This window comes from Dromaius novaehollandiae, chromosome 16 (genome assembly GCF_036370855.1).
Source record: "Dromaius novaehollandiae isolate bDroNov1 chromosome 16, bDroNov1.hap1, whole genome shotgun sequence".
Lineage (NCBI taxonomy): Eukaryota > Metazoa > Chordata > Aves > Casuariiformes > Dromaiidae > Dromaius > Dromaius novaehollandiae.
In genome coordinates, this window is record NC_088113.1 from 6,888,124 (window position 1) to 6,908,705 (window position 20,582).

The 20,582-nt window shown below is 54.2% G+C and overlaps 2 protein-coding genes across 3 annotated transcripts in view; one reads left to right on the plus strand and one right to left on the minus strand.

Annotated features, from left to right (window-relative positions):
* The window catches only part of TRPC4AP (transient receptor potential cation channel subfamily C member 4 associated protein), a 43,087-nt gene extending 39,562 nt beyond the window's left edge, over positions 1 to 3,525 (plus strand). For both annotated transcript variants that reach the window (XM_026101142.2, XM_026101141.2), the window contains one exon: positions 680 to 3,525. In XM_026101142.2, the coding sequence (XP_025956927.1) occupies positions 680 to 829 (150 nt within the window). In that variant the 3' untranslated portion in view covers positions 830 to 3,525. The remainder of the gene's footprint in view (positions 1 to 679) is intronic.
* Positions 3,526 to 4,017: 492 nt separating this feature from the next.
* The window catches only part of MYH7B (myosin heavy chain 7B), a 35,499-nt gene continuing 18,934 nt past the window's right edge, over positions 4,018 to 20,582 (minus strand). The window contains exons 18-44 of the mRNA XM_026101140.2: positions 19,978 to 20,157; positions 19,760 to 19,892; positions 19,153 to 19,229; positions 17,252 to 17,339; positions 16,693 to 16,810; positions 15,939 to 16,062; positions 15,309 to 15,445; positions 14,603 to 14,858; positions 13,788 to 14,030; positions 13,173 to 13,349; positions 12,680 to 12,825; positions 11,973 to 12,063; positions 10,956 to 11,345; positions 10,354 to 10,480; positions 9,523 to 9,641; positions 8,825 to 9,021; positions 8,245 to 8,594; positions 7,505 to 7,629; positions 7,066 to 7,181; positions 6,719 to 6,911; positions 6,418 to 6,621; positions 6,144 to 6,269; positions 5,803 to 5,973; positions 5,333 to 5,437; positions 4,737 to 4,832; positions 4,379 to 4,519; positions 4,018 to 4,144 (exon numbers count right to left, since the gene is read on the minus strand). Coding sequence (XP_025956925.1) covers positions 4,133 to 4,144; positions 4,379 to 4,519; positions 4,737 to 4,832; positions 5,333 to 5,437; positions 5,803 to 5,973; positions 6,144 to 6,269; positions 6,418 to 6,621; positions 6,719 to 6,911; positions 7,066 to 7,181; positions 7,505 to 7,629; positions 8,245 to 8,594; positions 8,825 to 9,021; positions 9,523 to 9,641; positions 10,354 to 10,480; positions 10,956 to 11,345; positions 11,973 to 12,063; positions 12,680 to 12,825; positions 13,173 to 13,349; positions 13,788 to 14,030; positions 14,603 to 14,858; positions 15,309 to 15,445; positions 15,939 to 16,062; positions 16,693 to 16,810; positions 17,252 to 17,339; positions 19,153 to 19,229; positions 19,760 to 19,892; positions 19,978 to 20,157 — 4,242 coding nt within the window. The 3' untranslated portion in view covers positions 4,018 to 4,132. The remainder of the gene's footprint in view (positions 4,145 to 4,378; positions 4,520 to 4,736; positions 4,833 to 5,332; positions 5,438 to 5,802; positions 5,974 to 6,143; positions 6,270 to 6,417; positions 6,622 to 6,718; positions 6,912 to 7,065; positions 7,182 to 7,504; positions 7,630 to 8,244; positions 8,595 to 8,824; positions 9,022 to 9,522; positions 9,642 to 10,353; positions 10,481 to 10,955; positions 11,346 to 11,972; positions 12,064 to 12,679; positions 12,826 to 13,172; positions 13,350 to 13,787; positions 14,031 to 14,602; positions 14,859 to 15,308; positions 15,446 to 15,938; positions 16,063 to 16,692; positions 16,811 to 17,251; positions 17,340 to 19,152; positions 19,230 to 19,759; positions 19,893 to 19,977; positions 20,158 to 20,582) is intronic.

Genomic DNA, 20,582 nt, shown 5'->3' on the forward strand with positions numbered 1-20,582 from the left:
CTCTGAATCTCCCTTGTCCTTCCAGGAGAGAGCACGTTGGCCCATAGCACTGCTGTGAAACGTCCTTCATGGCCCTTTTGTTTGGGTGGATCTTGGGTCTCTTGTAAAGTAGACTTCTGTCTTACATCTTAACCTTGCTTTCTCCCTACACATTTTTCACTAGGATGCAACCAAGGTCCACTGGTTCTATTTAGTTCTTCCGGATTATCCAAGCCATGATTCAGGTGCCTGCCAGAGGCACACACAGGTGACTGACCTGCTGGTTGTAGGTGTGTCTGTACCTCAACATCCCCCTCCAGTGATCTGTTTGCACAGGGATGTGGGATGTGCTGCCTTCTAGGGAGTTCTCCATGCTGCTGTTTTCCTTTTACCTCATTGCCAGAGGTATCCAGTGTCCTTAAATACCATCTCTAATGCTGCTCTGCTAGTAGAATTGATTGTGCTGAAGGTCATAGTAGAAATAGCATTGCCTGGGATAGTTGGTTCAGTGTCCACCTCTTCTGCTCCACACCCCTGAGAATGATGGCCTCAGTGGTGAGTCGGAGGCTAAAGTGTGTGGCCAAGGAAGTCAGGCCAGATAGGAAGTGATGCTCAGTTTTCTCTGCCTCTGAGATGTCTACTCTAATGCGCACTGGTGCCTGCAGACCCTGCTAACCAGTCTCTTCCTCTCTTTCCGCAGAGCTCATGTATTAGTTTTACCTACTGGAAAGAGACTGTATCTATACTGCTCAGTCCGGACCGGACATCCCCCTGTGCCATAGTTAGCTACATCGACGAGGCATATATGGACATTGACAGAGACTTTTCTGAGTCTGGCTCTGGCTTCTGATGGACAGCGCTTGGAGGGTACCTCACAGACTGTGGATTTTCAGGGATACGCTGCGTAGTGTCTGTGCGGCTTGGAACCATGGAGCGTTACTGCATTGTTAAAATCCCGGGCCCCCCCTCCCAGTCCCCATCTCTGTTCTCTAACGGAGGAGACTTTGAAAGCTCTCTGGGCAACACATTCAGGGATACATCTTCCATTTGTTCTGGCATAAAAATAATCACCTGAAAAAAAAAAAAGCCTCTTTTTTTTTTTTTTTCCTCCGAGTCAGATGTGACTGGTTGGAGTCCTTTTTGGTGACAGATGACAATATTCCATATGTGCCAATTTGGTTGTGGCTCTTCTTCCTGGCTACCAGAATTAGCAAGTCAAAAAGCACAGAAATTGCCCTCCAAATGTGAGGCCCAAGGAGCCAATCTGACTGGGACCCCAACACACCAGCCACATGCAGAGCCCCCAAGAGGACTCCCTTCAGGTTTAACTCTTCTGTTGGGGTTTGGAATCAGGGGTTTAGGGCTGGTTAGAGTGAGTGTGCGCGTGTGTGCTTTTAACTCCTGAGAGCCCTAGCTCCAGTCACCTCTTTACCATCTACTTTTGGATCATTTGGTACTAAATCTGTTCGGCCTTTGTCTGTTTGTGTGTTAGGAGAGAACCTCTGCTCCTGCTGTCTTTCCTGCAGATCCTTCCTGTCTGAAGATGTTTTTACAATGCTGCGGAGAACAGAGACATTTCAGCAGTGGTGGAATTGCAACAGGGGTTGGCTTTTTCATGGAGCACTAGCATTAAAACGTACTAATTTTTTAAAACTTGCGGCTTGTCCCATCTTGGGTAACTAATCTGATTTTAAAATCCATTTCAGGACCATTGCTCTTGATGCTAACCTGCTATGCCTGGAAGTCTTATATCAGTCTCTGCTTTCAGTCCTTAATATCAACACACACGCATTAATCTTGAAGTGCAATATTTATAGGAGATGTCAGTTTTTCCTGGATTTGTTTTAATCAGAATGTGTTAAATGCTGGGAATAAACACTCCTAGTTTAAAGTAACTTTGTAGGATACGTCAGGGAAGGGGGAAGCAGGTTTCAGCAGAGTCCCAGTTGCCAAACCTGAACATGCCCTGCCTACTCGCCAGTGTTAATTATGTTGCTCCAAGACAGTCACATTCCCAGGAATGAAATACAGTCTGAAGTCCTGAGCCACTGCATTTAAGTCCAATTGTATGCATCTTGCAGCTCCAGCTAAAAGAAACCATTTTCCTTTCAGACATGCATCTGAATGACAAATTTTTTTTTAACTTATTTCATGAGGCAATTTGACTGCACATCTCTCCAGGATCTGGAGATGGGGACTGGTGGTGAGGATGTCCCTGAGCTGCAGCATTTTGTCCCTAATCTTTGCCAGCAGAATGAAAGCCATTCTGGGAATCTCTGTGCTGGGGCCTGGCTTCCAGCCCCTAGTGCAGGATTTGCTCTCTAAAAGTCACCCTTCTCCTCCAGCTTTTCTTATACTTCTGTGTCCTGCTATGGACTTACAGTCAGTACTTTTGCTTGCAGGGTGGTCAGAGATGCTGAGCTTGTGCATAAACCTGGACTCTTGCAGGAACTCCTGGGGGACCTCCCTGGAGGGCTGAATTCCCCTGGTAGCCTTTGGCCAGCTCCAGTGACGTTACTCCAGTCATGTTCATTGGGATGGGGAACTGCTATGGCAGCTGCAACTCTCTGTTCTTCATCAGGTCACCCCCACCCTGCCCCCTCCCCCCAGCTAATTTCTTTCTCATCTGTACTTTTTTTGTTCTTGGGTATTTGTGTTTTTGGTGTATCTTTGCTTCTTCTTAACTGTAATAGATGTACACTTAAAATAAATGCTTCAAATTAAAAGGCTTTTAAGTTAAGGGATGCCTTTTCCCTAGTCTAGTTAATTGGTGCATCCAATGATTGCTGCTATAAACCTGCAGAGTCTCATTTACATCTCTGTATTTATGTAACTTACAGTTAGGGGCCAAGCTGCATTTGTTCTTGGCTACTGGCCTGCGTGTGGCTGAGCTGAAATAATCGCAGCCTGCCTTCTAGCTTGTGAATCCCTCCTGCCCACAGCGGGAGCACAGTAATTTATATGTCTTTGTATGTTTTGGGTCCTTGCCTGCTAAAGGCAGCTTGGCTTTGCTTTCACCTTCAGGCTTATGCAGGAGTTTAAGTCGGCTGTCTTCAGAGAAGCGCCCAGAAAGGAAACCCATGGCAACTCCTCCAGGAGAGAGCGCTCTAGTCTCCACCAGAAAGGTTTTGCTTGCAGCTGCTGCAGCAGCCAAGGGGAGGGCTGCTGGCAAATTTCTACTGGGAGCCAGTCTCCTGTGAGCTTGTCTGGCCTTGCCAGCTGCTTCAAGAGTTTTTCTTGAGAGGGACTAGACAGCTCAGGCTTTAATCCTCATTTTGTCTTATTTATGGAGCGCAGAGAGAAGTGTCCTGTGCAGTGCCAGGGAGTGCTCGCTGACATTGCTGTTGACTGCAGTGGAGGCTTCAGCAGGTTGGAGTGCTGGAGTAGGGGGTGGAGGTGGGACCCTTGAGACTAACAAATATGTCTGGAAGTCTGCACTATCCCCATGGATTGCTGAGGTTCATGCTGCCCGGATTAATGCCAATTTACTAACTGCAAATAAACATATTAAATGGATACGTATTAAAGAAATCTATTTTAAAGAAATATGTAGAATGTCTGTCTTTGTAGTGCCTTTGCCAAAGCTTTTCCAGTGAGCTTCCCTCTGCCTTTAGGAATGTACTTGTTTTCACATTCTCACCTTGGCTAATGGTTTGAGGTCAGTACTGTCCTTCCCCCCTCACCCACATCCCTCACCTCACCCTTCAGTAAGGGGAGTGTGCTGAAGGGTTCTGGGAGGGAGGGTGCGGAAAGGGCTCTTTCCCCAGAGCTGAGCCAGTGCACTAGCATGGGACAAGGAAAAAACTGCTCTTGCCTGAGCTTGGAGCGCTGTTACACAGAGACCAGTCTGCCCAGTGCTGACAGCAGCTCTGATTCCTTGGTGCCAAGGGAGGCTATTGCCCCTCCCCTATCCCTGCCTGGAGGTGAGACACACCCATGAAGATCCCACCTTGCCTCCCCCAGTCTCCATTACACTACTGCAGCAGAGCCCAAGGTAAGGCTTGTGTTACCCCATCACAGACATGAAGGAGCCTGTCCTGGTAGAGAGCTATGTTTATTCACTCAGTGCAAAGCTGGCAGTGACTGTTGCAGCCATTTGCCTCCGAAGTACAGCAGGCGGATGGGGGACAGGACTGGGCACGGGTCTGCGCTCCTATTCCTCGTGCTGGCAAAAAATAAAGGGACAGGGTGAGATGCTGGGCTAGGAGGCAGCACTCAGCCACTATTCAGGTTGGCCTGGCAGTACTAAGGCAGTGCCAGGTGACTGTGCTGGGTACAGCCTTGGCCTGTGCAGCCGCTCGCTCTGGCACCATGATCCCGCACTTGGTTGGACAGAAGCGAGCCCCTGCCCTGCCTTCCGCTCCCTGCAGCCAGGGGGGGCTCCGGAGCTGGGCCTTACCTTGGAGGTGATGACCACCTCCCTGGTGCGGGCACGCAGCTTGTTAACCTGCGTCTCGGCGATGTCAGCCCGCTCCTCCGCATCGTCCAGCTCGTGCTGCACCTTGCGGTACTTCACCAGGTTGGAGTTGGCTTGCTGTTCCTGTGGTTTTGGGGGGGGGGGGGGGTAGGCACAAACAGGGTGAGGGGAGAGATGGGTGTGCATGAGGCACAGCCCAGTGCCTGGGCCATGAGTTCCCCACACTGGACTGGGAGCCCTTTCCCCTTTAGCCCACCCAGCTGGGCAGTGTAGGTGCCCACAAGGATGCCCCAAGCAGCCCCTGGGGAAGACCAGAGCAGTGGGGGTAACTAGCACTTACCGCCTCCTCAAACTGGCGCTTATAGCTCTTGACCTTGCTCTGCAGCTTGTCGATCAGATCCTGCATCCGTGTCAGGTTCTTCCGGTCTTCCTCAGCCTGGAAGAGCCTCAGCCAGTTAGCAGGAACCCTGGCGACTGGTGCAAGACCATGTAGTCCTGCTGCCCTAACACCTTTACAGGCGTCCCAGTGGTGCCAGGACCCTCCCCAGACAGGGAGCACTAACCTTCCCCCCTCCCCGCACTAACCTCCCCCCCCCCCCCCCCCCCCCCACTGATCCCAGCCCCTGGCCCCCATGTCATGTGGGCTGTCCCCGGGCTCCCTTCTTGTCCCACAGGAGCCAGCTGAGACAGTGCCCCTAAAGGGACAGAGGGACACTGCAGCAGGTGGTGGATGGCAGACTGGGAGAGCTGTCCCCTCCTTTTCTGTGCCAGCACAGGGCCCAGAATAAGGCACGGCTGTGCTGGCCTGAGAGCTGGGTCCTCTGGACTGGTGGAGCACTGGAGAGGGCAAGGGTCTGAGCACAGGGCAAGGGACAGGTGAGGAGGGTGCCAAGCCCGAAGTCCTGCTGGGGTAGGGCTGTGCCAGTGCTGCCGTACCTGGTAGCTCAGCTCCTTGATCCTCCGCTCATACTTGCGAATGCCCTTCTGGGCTTCGGCCATCTTCTTCTGCTCCATGTCCAGCTCCCCCTCCAGCTCACGCACCTGCATGTGGAGAGAGGCCAGGTCAGTGCTCTGCTTCCCCAGTGCCACGGGCTGGTGGGATGGCCTCAGCACCCTGCCCCAGCCAGGGCCAAGCCCATTCCCCAGCTCAGAGGAGCCCCAGCAGTGGCAGAGCCATCCCAGGCTATGGCTTGAACCCAATCCCAAGCTCTCAGAACCTCAGAGGTTGAACCTCACTGCCTCTGGCCCACCCTGTGGCACCAGCTGGCCCACAGGGAGGGATGGGGCTGTGCCTGTGCCCTGCAAAGCTTGTTACCACCCCAGGCTAGAGAGTATGCGAGCTGAGGCAGTGCCAGGAGCCCACTCTGGAGTGGGAAATGCTGGTGGCCTGCCCTTGCCACCCTCACCCTGGCCTCCAGCTTCTGGATCTGCTTCTTGCCCCCCTTGAGAGCAATCTGCTCCGCTTCATCCAGGCGCATCTGCAGGTCCTTGATGGTCTGCTCCATGTTCTTCTTCATCCGCTCCAAGTGTGCACTCGTGTCCTGCTCCTTCTTCAGCTCCTCTGCCATCATGGCAGCCTGCAGGGCCAAGGGCACACAGACATCACCACGAGGCCAGGCAGCCCTGCCAGATACAGGGGCCCCACAGAAGAGCTGCAAGATCCTCCCCTCTCCTCACAGCTGCCAGCCCCGCAGGGCACTGGGCACTCTTGCCCAGACATGTAGCACAGTCTCCACCATGCTCTTACATCTGTGATGGCCTTCTTCGCCTTCTCCTCAGCATTGCGACACTCCTGCACCGCATCCTCCACCTCACTGCTCAGCTGTGAAATGTCGGTCTCCAGCTTCTTCTTTTGGTTGATCAGGCCCGTGTTCTGCAGACAGAGAATGGGGCAGTGGCACAGGGACCAGCTGTTCACCTTGGATGGTGGCCCCAGTGCCAGACAGGCTCCCAGGTGCCTCAGCCCATCCATGGGCCAACAGAGCTCCACATCCCAGCTGGTCGACACAAGGCCCCCTCACCTGTGAGTGGAGCAGGTTGACCCTCTCGGTGGCCTCCAACAGCTCTTGCTCTGCCAACTTCCTGCTCCTCTCAGCCTGCTCCAGGGCTGCCCGCAGCTCTTCCACCTCCGCCAGCAGCAAGTTGTTGCGTCGCTCCAGTGCAGCTGCCTGCTCCTTCAGGTCATCGTTGCGGCGCTGGGTGTCGTCCAGCTCAATTTGCAGGTCCTGCCAGGCAGCGTGGGGTCAGTGGGGAAGGGAAGGAGAATGGAATGGCCCCAAGCCAGGGCTGGGCACCCAATCATCCCACCCATGGCTGTCCAACCTTGATCTGGGCCTGAAGCTGGCGGCCCAGCTTCTGGAACTCAGCCGCCTGGCGGTTGGCATGGCTCAGCTGGATCTCCATCTCATTCAGGTCTCCCTCCATTTTCTTCCTCAGCCTGACAGCCTCGTTCTTGGCCCGAGCCTCTGCGTCCAGGGTGGCCTGCATGGAGTCCATGGCACGCTGGTGGTTTCGTCTGCAGGAGACATTGTGTGACAGTGTGTCAGCCCTATCCTGCTGCAAGCACATAGCCCCAGGAAGCCGCAGACAGCACCAATTGTCCCATCATGGGTGTCATGCCAGCTCTGCCCCTGCAGTAATAGCCCAGCCTGTCTCTTCTTCCCACATACCTCAGGTTCTCAAACTCCTCGTCCTTCTCTGCCAGCTTCCTGTCCACGTCAGCCTTGATCTGGTTCAGCTCCAGCTGGATACGCAGTGTCTTGCTCTCTTCATGCTCCAGGGCCCCCTAGAGATAGCAGCATCCCTGTGTGAACGCAGCCCCCAGGAAGGTCTTCCCAGCCACCCCATCCTGCCTCACATCCCAGCCTATAGCCGTGGGGAGCACGGGGAGTCACGGCAGTCAGGAGCCTACCCCAGTGACTTGATAGGGATTGCACAACGCTCATGAGCGGGGCCCAAGAATCCCCCACCTGCAGCCTGTTGCTCAGGGCTGTCATGCTCTATGGGTCACCTGTCCCAAGTCACCCTGACTGGGGCTGCAGGGTAGGTGAGGTGGCCCCGCAGGGGGCAGCAGGCACATGCGAAAATTGGTGGGAAACACAGACTCACCTCAGCCTCCTCCAGGGCTGCCTGTATATCGCTCTTCTCACTCTCCAGGGCCTTCTTCAGCTTCTCCAGCTCGTGGATGGTTTTGCCACTCAGACTGATCTGGTCAGTCAGATCAGCAATTTCCTCTGGCAGGAGCAGAAGGGCACTGGGTCAGGACTGAGTTGCAGGGCCAACCCTGCATGGCAGGCATGGGCAACTTTCCCATTTCCCCTCAGCCCAGGCTGAGCCCATGTCATTCCTAGTCCACCAGAAAGCAGCCATCCAGCCATTAGGGTTGTGCTGGCAGAATGCACGCACCAGTCCTCCTTGCTGGGTCCTGCTGCACTCCCCTGCAGTCTGGGTGGGGGAGGAGGGGCTGGGGGGTGTCTTTCTCTCACAGGAGAGGTGTAAGAAACCATGGAGATCTGCTTCTCCAAAAGCAACGCTCTCAAGTAAGCGACATGTCACAGCCGTGGCACTTCTGGCAGCAAAACGCATTTGGCAACAACAGCCAGGATGACACTGACCTTCTGCCTGGATCCCCCCCCATCATACATTGGCTTCCTGGAGGGACACAGGATCCCACAGCCCAGGCAGGGAGGAAATGGGGCTAGGCTTGGCTGAGAAGTGAAGTCAGCTCCTGCCCTGGAGTGCACTCCTCCCACCACATTTGGCTGCAGACAAGGAAGCTACAGGCTGCCCACAAAAGAAGGGCCTCAGGGAGCTAGCAGTCTGAGGGGAGAGCCTGAGCTCAGTCCTACCTTGCAGGTTCTTGTTCTCCCTCTTGAGGGTCTCCAGGTTGTCCAGGGACTCCTCATAGGCATTCTTGAGCTTAAAGAGCTCTGTGCTCAGGCTACGCGACTCCTTCTGTGATGCTTCCAGCTCTGCCTGGGTCTCCTCATACTTCTGCTTCCACTCAGCCAAGATCCTGTCAAAGTTACGTTGCTTCTTGTCCAGGGCGGCGCAGGCTGAGTTGGCTCGCTCCAGGTCCACCGAGAGGTCCTCAATCTCTGTCTGCAGCCGGTGCTTGGTCTTTTCCAGTGAGGAGCACTTAGCGTGAGCAGCCTCCACTGCCTCCTCTGCCTCCTGCAGCCGGATGGCCAGTTTCTTCCTGCCAAGGACAGCAAGGGGTGAGCATGCCCAGCCCAACTATCATCCCATCTGTTGCTCTGGGGATGGAAGGCCATGACCTGCCCAAACACCCTGGTAAGACCCTCCCCCAGGCTCAGGTCTGGGCAGAGAACTGCAGCCTGACCCTGGGGTCTGGGAAAGACCCATCATTGAATGGGAACTGGCCACCGGCAGAGAACATGCTCCTGTGTCACATGTCAGGAGACTCACTTGGCTTCCTCAAGCTCTTCTGTCCTTTGGATGGCATCCGTCTCATACTTGGTTCTCCACTGGGCCACTTCCGCATTGGCTTTGGAGAGGGTTCTCTGGAGCTCACTCTTGGCCTCTACCTCCTCCTCATACTGTTCCCGCAACAGGTCGCAGTCATGCCGGGAGGCTTGCAGGGCATGGGCCAGGGCGTTCTTGCTCTGAGGAAGGGAGAGCTCATGAGAGGAACAGCTGACACCAGGCTCCTGGATGCTAGCTATAGTGCAATGTTGGATGCAGAGGGACAGACATCTGTTTTTTCTAGGCCAAGGGCTGCTTTTGGGTCTCCTACACGCAGGGCATGTCCCATCTCCCCAGCCCAAGTTCCTGGGCCACTGCCATGGGCGGGGGCACATATCCCATCCCCTGATATCACTGTCACTCTGAGCTGCTGGCCCTGATTGTCCCGATGCAGCCATCAAAGTTAATAGGAATCTGGTTCAGCACTGGTGACATTTCTTTGACAAGCCCATGCTCCATCTTGGGCCCCAGGGTGGCCTTCCCAGCAGAGCCACCACATGTTGCTGTGTGTGGACCCCAGGAGGACACAGAGCTGATTATTCTTCTCTCAGGGCCTGGATTTCCAATCCTTCTGCTGGGCTATTCCCTTTTGGGCAATGCCTCCAGGGCCACAGAGATTAGCCATGCCCCAGCAGCCTCACCTTGGTCTCTTCCTCTAGCTGTCTCTTGAGCTCCTCGATGGTCTGTGTGAACGAAGTCTTGCCACGGCTCAGCTGGTTGATGAAGGACTCCTTCTCCTCCAGCAGCCGGCTCAGCTCCCCTGGGTTCAGAAACAAACAGCTATGTTGGGGCAGAAGGGCTGCAATCTGCAAGAGCCCATACCCCCAGAGATGTTGTGCCCTTCAGCTCACTGCAACATCATTACCCAGTCCCAGGATCCCCTGGCAGCTTGAGGGGCCTGAGCCCTGAGACTGTCCCATGCAGTGCACAAGGTTTGCTGGGACAGCAGATGTGGGCCAGGACAATGAGGCCATGGGTTCTTTTCCTCCTGTTTGGCAGCAGACAGCAAACTTGTGTAACAAAGTACCCGGGGGAAGTGACACCTATGGCCCAGACTTGCCTGCTGAGGGAAGCTGTGTGGAAACCTCCAGAAACCCCGGCTGTACAGCCACCCAGGAAAGCTGGGGTCCATGGAAAGAGGCTGAGCTCCAGCAGCTAAAGGCTAAGCATGGCAGCTAGGAGTACCCTTGTTCTGATGCTCGAGATCACAGCATGTATCCCAGCACCAGCGAAACCAGCATCACCACAGAGATTCTCCCACTTGCCAGTACGACCCTTCTGCCAGGCCTGAGCACAGACACAACAGGCACATCTTGCTCCTCTTCACTCCTGATCACAGCTCCTGCTGTCATTCGTCCATGTGAGGGGCAGGACAGTTTGTGTGGCTAAACCACTGCTCCCTGACACAGATGCCCCAGTGCAAGACTAGCCCCAGAGCAACGATGCATCCTCCAGCTGCTTCCCCCACCTACCGTTCTCGGTCTGCAGCCTGCCACGCTGCGTGCTCACATCAGCCAGTTGTCGCTGCAGCTCGTCCACCTTGGACTTGGCTTCGCTCAGCTGGTCCTCATAGGTGCGACACAGCTTCTCAGCATTGGCCTGCACACACCAAGCAAAGCCCACATGAGACCCAGCTCTGCCCAGAGAGTGCCATTCTCCCACGAGGGGCTCAGTGACTGTGCATCATCTTGGGACCCGTCTTCCCTGCTCAGCTAATCCCATATGAACACAAGACAGAGCAGGAGCCTGCCAGAGCTCTCCTGTTCCTTTTTAGGCTGACGGTAGCTCCCTACAGTAGCTCTCTGCTGTCTGTCTCATGCGAAGTGTCCTCCTAGATCCTCCAGCCTTGACTAGGACTAGCACCTCAAAGCACCTCAAATCCTGCAAGCACCGCCATACAGCAGTACACACCAAGTAAGAAGGACTCAGCCCTGGCAAAGTAGACAAACCTAGGACAACATCCCATGGATGTGGCTGTGCAGAACACACTGCAGCCAGTTGCCAAGATGCTGCAGAGTCACAGCTGCAGGGCCCAGCACACCCACAAAGGGCCCCACGCAGAGCCAGCGCTCACCTTGTTCTTGGTGAGATATTCAATGTTGGATGACAGGTCATCCACCTCCATCTTCATCTCACTCTTCTCCTTCTCCAGCTTCTGCTTGACACGTTGCAGGTTGTCGATCTGCTCACTCAGCTCCGCCACACTGTCTGCATGCTTCTTCCGCAGGGCAGCTGCCGTGGACTCATGCTGCAGGGTTGCCTCCTCCAGGTCCCGCCGCAGCTTCAGGAACTCTGCCTCCCGCTTCTTGTTCATCTCCAGTTGCGTGGCCGTCGCTCCACCAGCCTCCTCCAGCCGCTCACTCAGCTCCTCCAGCTCCCGCGACACTTCTGCCCGCTGCTTTTCCACCTTGGCTCTGGCCGTGCGCTCAGCCTCCAGCTCCTCCTCCAGCTCCTCAATCCGGGCCTGGCAAAGACCAAATGAAGTAGACGCTTCAAGCACTGGATGAAGCTCCAGCATCTTTGCTTCCCCAAATGAAGCAAGATATCTCCTCTGACACTGAGTAGCAACAAGCCACCAGCCCAGACCAAATGCTTGGGCTGTTTAGCGTTTCATGGAGGCAGGAATGCCCTGATAGCTTCTTTTGTGCATTTTCTGCTCTCCTGTGGACCCTGCTGTCAGGATCCAGGATGATACTAGCTTCTCGTCAATGCCTTGATGGCCCTCGATTCAGTAGCCTGAATTTGGGGGTCTGTCTTTGCTAGAAGGAAGCCCAACATACAAGATTTGGATCTGCAGAGTTTGGGGACTAGGTCTAAGATCTTAGTCTAGACAAAGGACTGCATCTTAGAAGATGTTCTTCGTGCTAGTGTTAGTGTGCACCTCATTGGTTCATTCCTGAATTTTTCAGTCCACCCCATCTAGACAGAGGGTTTTGCTTGAACTAAGAATATCAGTTTTTCTCAGTTTTCTGCTGCCAAGAAGGTACACTTGTGCTCAGACAGGGGCCAGAGCATCTCAATTTCCCCAGCACATTATGTTTGATGGAAATTCAGGACTACTGGCCTTTGAGAACAATCCTTCTCACCATACCTGGAGCTCCTTGATCTTCTTCTGCAGCTGGGCCTCAAGGACTTGCTCATCTTCAATCCGTGAGTTCAGCTGACTTATTTCAAAGTCTTTCCTGCATAAAAAGAAGGCAGAGCCTCTGGTCAGACAACCACTGTCCTACCAAGTTCCTCTAGCCCCTGAAGCCAGAGGAAGACTGTTCCCTTCATTGCATCACCCAGGTGCAGAAGGTAAATAAACGCACGCAGAAAAAGGCCAGCTGGGGTGCGGAGCAGTGCATGCACTGCTCTGGGGCAGGCCTGGAGTGGCCAGACTTGCAGACAACCTGACTGAGGTTTTCCCTATGAGGTCTCTGGGTGTTGTTCTCCAACCCCCCAGCTAGAATGAGGTATGAGTGATGAAGACTGCACTTGTGACTTGAGGTCCCAGCTCTGCATTAGGATCCTGCCAGGCAAGTCTCTTCTCTCCAACCGCACATGCAGAAAAAGTTCTATAGCACCTTGATCTGTTAGTCCATACAGCTGACAAGCTCCTCAGGAGAGGGACTCCTGCAGTGTCTTTGCATAATGCCCAACAAAACTAAGCCCTTATTTTGCCTGGACTGATCACACCAGCAGTGCTCACAGCCACATCCCAACAGCCTCTACTGAGGCCATGTGTCCACCTGGTTTAGAGGTGGGCTCTGGCTGGGCAGAGTAAGGACACTGCCCAGGTACATGTCACACACTCACTTTTTGAGTTTCTCCTCCAGCTGCTGTTTGTCATTCTCCAGATCCATTACAGACTCTTGTGTTAACTTCAAGTCACCTTCAAGTTTCCGCTTTGCTCTCTCCAAGTCCATGCGGATTTTCTTTTCTTGTTCAAGAGAGCTTTCCAACTGGAGAATAAAGAGAGACAGGTTAGGGAGGGAAAGGACCCCCTGTAGCTCCTGACCTTCCCCATGCCCATCGCTGTGGAAACTTTACCCTGCCTGTAGAGCCAAAGATGTTCCCCATTTGGTCTCCAGTCCCATTCCCCCAGCCCCAGACTGCTCCCTATGGGGTCCTCTGGATGACCTCTTGGTTCAGGGGCAGTTTGGCAATGGTTATTCATCATTTGGCTGTATTTAACTGGGATCTGATAATGATCCCCCTGCCAGATCCCACTCAGAGCCAGCATTTGGGCACTCGAGGACACGTGTGACCCACACCTATCCCACTTCACTGTTACTGGCCCATGACTCACATCATCCACTTGCTGCTCCAGTTTGACTTTGGCTTTGGTCAGTGTGTTAACTTTGTCTTCCTCGGCCTGCAGGTCATCCAGGGCCTGCTGATGGGCCTCTTGCAGCGCTTTCTTCTCTTTTGTCAGCTTCGCAATGATCTCATCCAGAGCGGCCATCTCTTCAATCAGGTTTTTAACCTAGATCAGTGAGGTCAGAAGTTGAGTGCATATTCTCTGAGACAGGGGAGGGACACAAAGCTAACACAATGGCCTGGGCTATGAAGGGCAGGAGTCGATGATCAACAGCAACTTGCCAGCACAGCAGCAGCCAACCCCTCTCCCCTTGACCAGGTTTACCCCACCAGCTGGTTGCCATTGCCCCAGGACCATTTGACATTGCACAGAACCATTTGCCAATAGACCCGCATGCAGCGCTGCGGGACACTGGAGGGTTTGGTCCTCTCCCACACCTCCACACTTGCACTCTGCCCAGCCCCAGCTCCTGGACACCAGCAGCTTTGCCCCCCATATTTCTCTTCTGTGTACCACCAAGAGCTGCCACAAGCACTGAAGCCACCGAGCAACGCCAGTGTCCAGGGCAGAGCATGGCTGGGCTCTGCAGGAAGGGGGAGTTACCTTGTTCTCCGTGGCATGCTTCTCCTTCTCCACCTTGGCCAGTGTGATCTCTAGGTCATCAATGTCCTTCTTCAGCTCTGCACACTCATCCTCCAGCTTGCGTTTCTTGGCTGTGAGGTCTGAGTTCATCTCCTCCTCATCCTCTAGACGCTCTGTCAGCTCCTTCACCTTGGCCTCCAGCTGGATCTTGGACTTGATCAGCAGGTCACAGCGCTCCTCCGCATCTGCCAGGTTGTCTTGCTCCTGGGACAGGCACAAGAGAGAGAGTGCTCACCCACCACCCCAAAAAGCATGCCAGGAGGTGCTCAGCCACACTGTCCCGACCCTGGGCGCAAGCTCTCCTAATGGAGGGGGCAGAGCAAGCCCAAGGTGCTCAGGTGCATTAAAAGACAGCTTCAGTCGCTGCCCATTCTAAGGACCATGGAAGAGCAACTAACACTAACCAGGGCCAAAGCGTTAATTGCAACCAAATCTTTCCAGAAGCAGGAAACAGTGGACTGACACTCCCTGGCACACAAATGCTACAGATTGGTGTAGGAGGGATGGGAATGTTGCTAATCTGAGAAGATCACCCCTTCTAGAGCCAGAGGAGCATGAATTCCCTTGGCAGACCTGAGCAAGCACATCTGTAACATAGCTAGAGGTTTTCACTGAGGTCTAACATTACAATTCAAACAGATTAGAGCAGCAAGGAGCTCCCAGAACTGCAGGAGGCTGAAGGAGGGCTCTAGCACTCTCTGCTCCTTGCTCTACCCATGGACCCTCAGCCAGCTGCAGTACCTTTACAACTGACAAGGAGTGGGTGAAGCACTCACCGCCTGCAGCTGGAGAGCGAGGTCATTCTTCTCCTGGATCATGGAGACCTGCTTCTCTTCCAGCTCCTTCCTCTTAGCCTCTGACTTCTCCAGAGCCTCTTTCACCTTCTGGAATTCCTCCTTCAGGTTGGCCATTTCCTTCTCAGTCTGAGCAGACTTGAGTAAAGGTTTGATCTTAAAGAACAGCTTCATCCAGGACCAGTTCTTGACAGCATTGAAAGCCCGGATATTCCACTGGATGGTATAGAGGGCTTCCCTGAAGGGAAAGAAGCACAGCATTATCATGGCCGTAGATTCCCCACCTCCCATCCTCACCGCAGCAGAGACTTGGCTTTTGCAGGCCTGAAGATGACTCTGCAACTCCAGCAGAAGGACAAATGACAGTGTGTTGGGTGAACGGTATGTTATTTACACATTGTGATAGCCCCAGTAGGATGGGCAGTGTGGCCTGGCTGTTGGGCCTTCTCACGCTGCATCCCATCAAATCCTTCCAGTGAAACTCTAAAGCTCTCCGCACCCAAGTACACTGACTCTTCCTGCCAGACCCATGCCAGACTCCTTGCAGGTCTGCCTCCATCCCTGCAGGACAGGGCCAGGCCAATCCACTGCCAGCCACAGCCAAACCCCCAGGGCCGAATCCACTGCAATGGGCAGAGGGAGTGAGGAGAGGCACTCGCAAGGTTCTATCTCCCCCCCACAACTCTACCTCCTGCTGATGATCTTTTGATACTCAATGCGCATAAGATGCCCACGGATTCTGGCCTGCAGCATGGTCAGGATCTTGGCCAGACGCTCATCTCGCATCTCTTCCAACAGACCCAGCAAACCAGCCTTGAAAAACACCTGCAGGCAAGGGAATAAGAGCAGAGTCGAGGGCAGAGCTTGGGAGTGGTATGACATGTCAGACTGTCCTGGGCTACAAGTGGCGTAAAGCAGGGACCTGGGCTGCTGCGATAGACAGAGCAATGAGGGCTATGCACTGCAGGTCCAGCACACACCCAGGCTCTGCACTGGTTGGAGACTCACCCACACAAGGCATGGGAACAGCTGGACACCAGGCCTCTCTACCCTGCGCACATCCCCTCACAGCCCCTAGCACAGACTGGCTTCACCTTGCCACGTTGGGTAGTATGAGGTCAGGGTGCGGTGACCTCCCTCCCAGCCTGTGTCTCCTACCCTCCTCAATCCCTTCAGGGGCCACAGAGCATAGGCCTTCAGCAGTGCTGTAGCCAGGCAGAAAGCAGGCTGGGCAGGGAGAGCACACTGGGGCTGTAGATAGACACAGGAGTGGCAACATCTCCATCTCAAGGAGATGTATCAAGCTGTTTGGTCTCACCTTGGTATGACCAAACTTGTACTGTGAGTGGTCAAGATCCAGGGAGCTCAGCAGCTTCTCTGTGGCCTTTCTGCTGTCCACAAACTTGTCATCTGGGATGGCTGTTGGATTCAGGATACGGTAGCTGCAGGGACAAAGCAGAGAGACAAGAGCATGCAAGAGAACCCCAGCACAGAGGTGATGGTTCCTCCATCATTCCTGTATGCAGGTCATGCCTGTCACCCCTGGAAGGATGTCCCTGCAGCACAGGCTGTTGCCATGCATGGGCCAGGAGCTGCAAGGTGCAGTGTGGGGTCTACTCCAGAGCAGGCCCCAGGGAACCTGCCAGACCTTGGTCCCTGTACATGAGGAGGACTGTGCAGGAGAGGGCCAATGGCCTCACCTTTCCCGGCCAGGCCCAGTCCAAGGTGGGTCAGCCTGAAAACAGTAAAGATCCCAAGGGCAGAGGGAAATCAGAACCAGGATCCGAGGACCTGGGCCTTGCCACCATCCACCTGCATCAATCCTGCATTCAGCCATCCTAAACATCATCAGCCCTCCACTGAGGCACCAAGCTATCTGTGACTGGCACCACACTCTCCATGACTCGCACCACAGAGCCAACAGCAGAGCTATCCTGAACAATGCTTGCACTGGGCATTTTGTGGTGATTCAGACCATCCCTGAATAAGTTAGGGAATGGGGCAGAGTCCAGGCAGTCTGCTTCCCCCCAGAATATGTGCTGGCTGCTGGGGCTGGGAGAAGAGGGAGTTACCGCTGCTTGAAGTCTGCGTAGAGGATCCTGTTGGGGAATCCCTTACGGCAGATGCGTATGCCTTCAAGGACACCATTACACCGCAGCTGGTGCAGCACCAGGAAAGCGTCCATGGCTCCTAGAGGTGAGAGCAGGGATGGAGCTGACATCCAGCCCACAGGGGCAGAGGAAATCAGCTGCAGCATGGGCTTGAACTCTGCAAACAACCTGTGTTTTTGAGCAGGGGTGTTAACCCATCCTGTGGGCCTATGCTGAGCAGCACCACCTCAGCCTGGGCTCTGAAGGGTAGAAGTCAGCCTGAAAGACTCATCTGTGCCTAGTGTTAGACACAAGTGCAAGGCAGTAGCACACAGCCCAGCTGAGAGCCCAGAAAAACTCATTTCCCCCAGTAGGGGGGACTAGCAGGGGCCACAGTAGTTTCCACAGCAGCAGAAGGGTTGCTGAGAGTAAATGTTTGAGGAGAAGGTCAGTGCAGCAGCTGGGCAGGAGTCCCTGCCAGCTCCCACACATGGATGTCACCCGAGGGAGCTGACAGGCAACTATCTCAGTCCATGCATACCTGGGGTCTTTGTCTCATTGGGGATGATGCAGCGGACAAAGTGGGGCTGAGTGGAGCGCAGGTTGGTCATCAGCTTGTTGAGATTCTCCTGTAGGGCAGACATGGGGTATGAGGCATGAGGTGACATCCCTGCTACCCTACAACACTTCTCCCCAGCTCCTTCACCCAAAGCAGGGAGAAAGGGGACACTGGGAGCCCCTTACTACTATTCATGGGAGAAAGCGGAATTTCCTCCAGCTTGGCTGCTTTCTGTGCTATCCTATCAATTGGACAGCCCCAGTCCTGTAGCAGGACCACTGTGCTCTGTCAGGGTGGAAGCACTGGCAGAGCAGACTGGGCTGTCAGACATGCCAAACAGCACATGCCGGTTTTGCAGTGCTGGAGAGGAGCCAGATGCCTCCCAAGTATCTGTAGGTAAAGTTTTGTGACAGAGGAAGGGAGAACCAGGCACAGCATCCACAAAACTGGCCGCATTCCTGGTATACAGCTCTGCTGTATGGTGCTCATCAGTCCAGACCTAAGGTCCCTGCAAAGCCAGTGCTGTCATCCACACTGCCTGCAGTCCCCATCACATCAGGTTTTCCCTGTGTCCCCGCAGTGTTGCCCATGTCCTTCAGCTGTGACAGAGGGCCCTGAGAAGCCAGCCTGGGCCATCTCCCTCTTGCCACCAAGCTCTGCCCTGGGCCTGGCTCACAGCAGGGTCGCTCTGTGAACATCTGCTTGGAGGCCTGTGTATCCTGGCAGGACTGTGAAAGTGAGTCTCTGGGATCAGGGCCCTGCAGAGCACTATGAAGGGCCACAAATCCAGAGACAGCGCACGCCTGCAAGGCTGCTGCATGAGGGAAGGGAGATGGGGTCCTGCAGGTGTAGCAGCTCTCAGAGCATGGGGTTGTATTACACTTGTTTCTAGGCTTGCTTTCTCTCCAAGGCAGGGCTCAAGCCAAGTCATGGCCCTGCCTTTGCTCAAGCAAAAGGCATCTGCACCCCTGGTCCTTCCAGGCTGCTTTCCTCTCCTCATACAAGCTCAACCTGTCCAGGACCTCACTCTGGGAAGGGGACACCTGGCCACAGCTCCATACCATCATGGGACAACTTCTTGCAGCAGAGGCCTGTGGCTTGTCCATGAGGAAGAAAGCCACAGGCATCCCTGAAGGGGGCTGGGTCATGGACCTTCCTCTCATGAAACTCCCCTTGGCTACCAGAGCTGTTGGCAGCCCTGACACAAGTGCTGCCTTTTTACATCACCCTTTAATCATAAGGCTGTCACAGCAGGACACAGCTTTGGGCTCACAGATCCCTCTGTGCTGTTTTTCGTTTGCTTAAGCTCTGGAGCAGACAAATAACTCCTGGGGTGAGCATGGGATCAGGGAGCTATCAAATGGCTCAGGTCACTTCCCCAGACAGGTGAGCCGAGAGCTGCCTGCTCAGAGACCTGTAAGATGCTCCTCCATTTTCTTCTGCCCAAGGGCTGTCCTTTCCGCCGACAAGAATGAGGAGAGAAGTAGCACAGACTTAAAGTGATGTTCATGTAATACATTATCTAAACATCACTACAAGTCTTAACTGCCGCTCTCTCAAAGGCGAAGGAGCTGCCGGGCAGCACAAGCATCACGCGGGCAGAAGCAGAACAAGCCCCAGCTCAAAGAGAGCCATTGCTCTCCCAGCCTGGAACTTCATGTCCTTCCCTAGCAGTATGGGGACAGAGCTTGTCCTTGCTCAAGGGCAAGAGGATGTCAAGACCTTTCTCCTAGCCAGGACAACTCTCTGGAGCACCTGTGTTCCTGAACAGCCCAAGAGCCCACGAGCAAGACACTCCAGAGTCTGGGCAGGGAAGTGGGACTGATAGTGGGAGACTCTAAACATGCTTCCCTCATGGCCTTGAATGAGGAGCTGGCTCTTACCTTGTGCAGCTGGGACACTGTTTGGAAGGAAGCTGCCTTCTTACGTTTCTCCTTGGTCCCTGGCTTGTGAGCTTCCTCTGTTGGGTTGAAATATCAATTAATTACGTAAGTACTGCACTGTGTCAGCTTGGTTTGGAGGACTCAGAAGCACCTCCAAACTCCCCTGCACTGAAAATATCAGTGAAATCCCCAGAGCCCCAGTCTCTGTAAAACAGAGACAGCAAATGCTGCAATAGCATGAGATGGCAGACTGCCAAAAAAATCCTCCCACAGCACCTCACTCTGGTTGTTGCCCCTTAGCTCTCAGTAAGAGAGCTCTCCTTCACACATCCCGTGTCACCTCTGGCAGGGCCACCCGGACAGCTCTACAGCACCATGTGGGCACAGCCTGATCCTGACCACCCACCCAGGACCTCTAGGTCAATGCAGAGCTGCAAGTTCAGAGTCCCCAGGCCACCAAGGTTTTTAAGAGCCAGTGCGGGTGTTCCCTTTGTCAGGGCTGCTAGGCACAGGAATGTTGTGCCAACAGGCAGGTATGTGGATGAGGAGGCTTTGCTGTAAAGGGAAGGAGGGACAGTGCACAAAGAGGCATGAGATTGTTCCTCACCTGAACTGGAGCCCACATAGTTCTCATACAGGGAGGCCAGGAGCTTGTTCTGGGATTTCTGGAAGACTGCCACCACTGTCTCATTCAGGGGGTCCTTGTTCTTGTCCAGCCACCCAATGATGTTGTATGGCACCTGTCACCAAAGAAGAGAGGCAAAAATAAGGACAGCCCAGCAAAGGGGGTTGCGAATACTGCAGAAGAGCTGACAAGGGACATACCACACCAGCATAGTGCACCAGCTCAAAGTGGGTCTCATATTTCCGCTTTTTATCTGGTCGAGGCTTCTGGAAGTTAGGTGACTTTCCAATATGGTTGTCATAGAGCTTGGCTTTGAACGACATGTCGGAGGCTTTTGGGAACATGCACTCCTCTTCGAGGATGGACAGGATGCCCAGTGGCTGCAGGGAGAAGGTGGTATAAGGTCTGAGCTCAGTATTGCCAGGTGCCATCCCAGAATGGGGGACTCTCTCTGAGGTGAGGGCAACGGCATGAGACATCTGCCATGGGGCAAGCTATCACTGCTCCTCTGGTGCACCCCAGGCTGCATGGACCACTGCATTCCTCCAGCCAGTCAGAATTGGCCAGGCAGGCAAGACATGGGGGCTCTGCACGTCTTTCAGATTGTTGGGAGGGCAGGTCCTCTCCAATATCCTGACAGGTATACTCTTTTCCAAAAAAGGTGAGTTTCCTCCACTCCAATGGTGGAAAATTTCATACAAGCTACTCTGAATTTGCAAGCACCCCAGTAAAAGGCACTGAGGGGCAGCAAGAGGGTAAGAAAAAAAGGGGTAGAGATCACTATTCTCTGGAGGAAAAGGTCCCA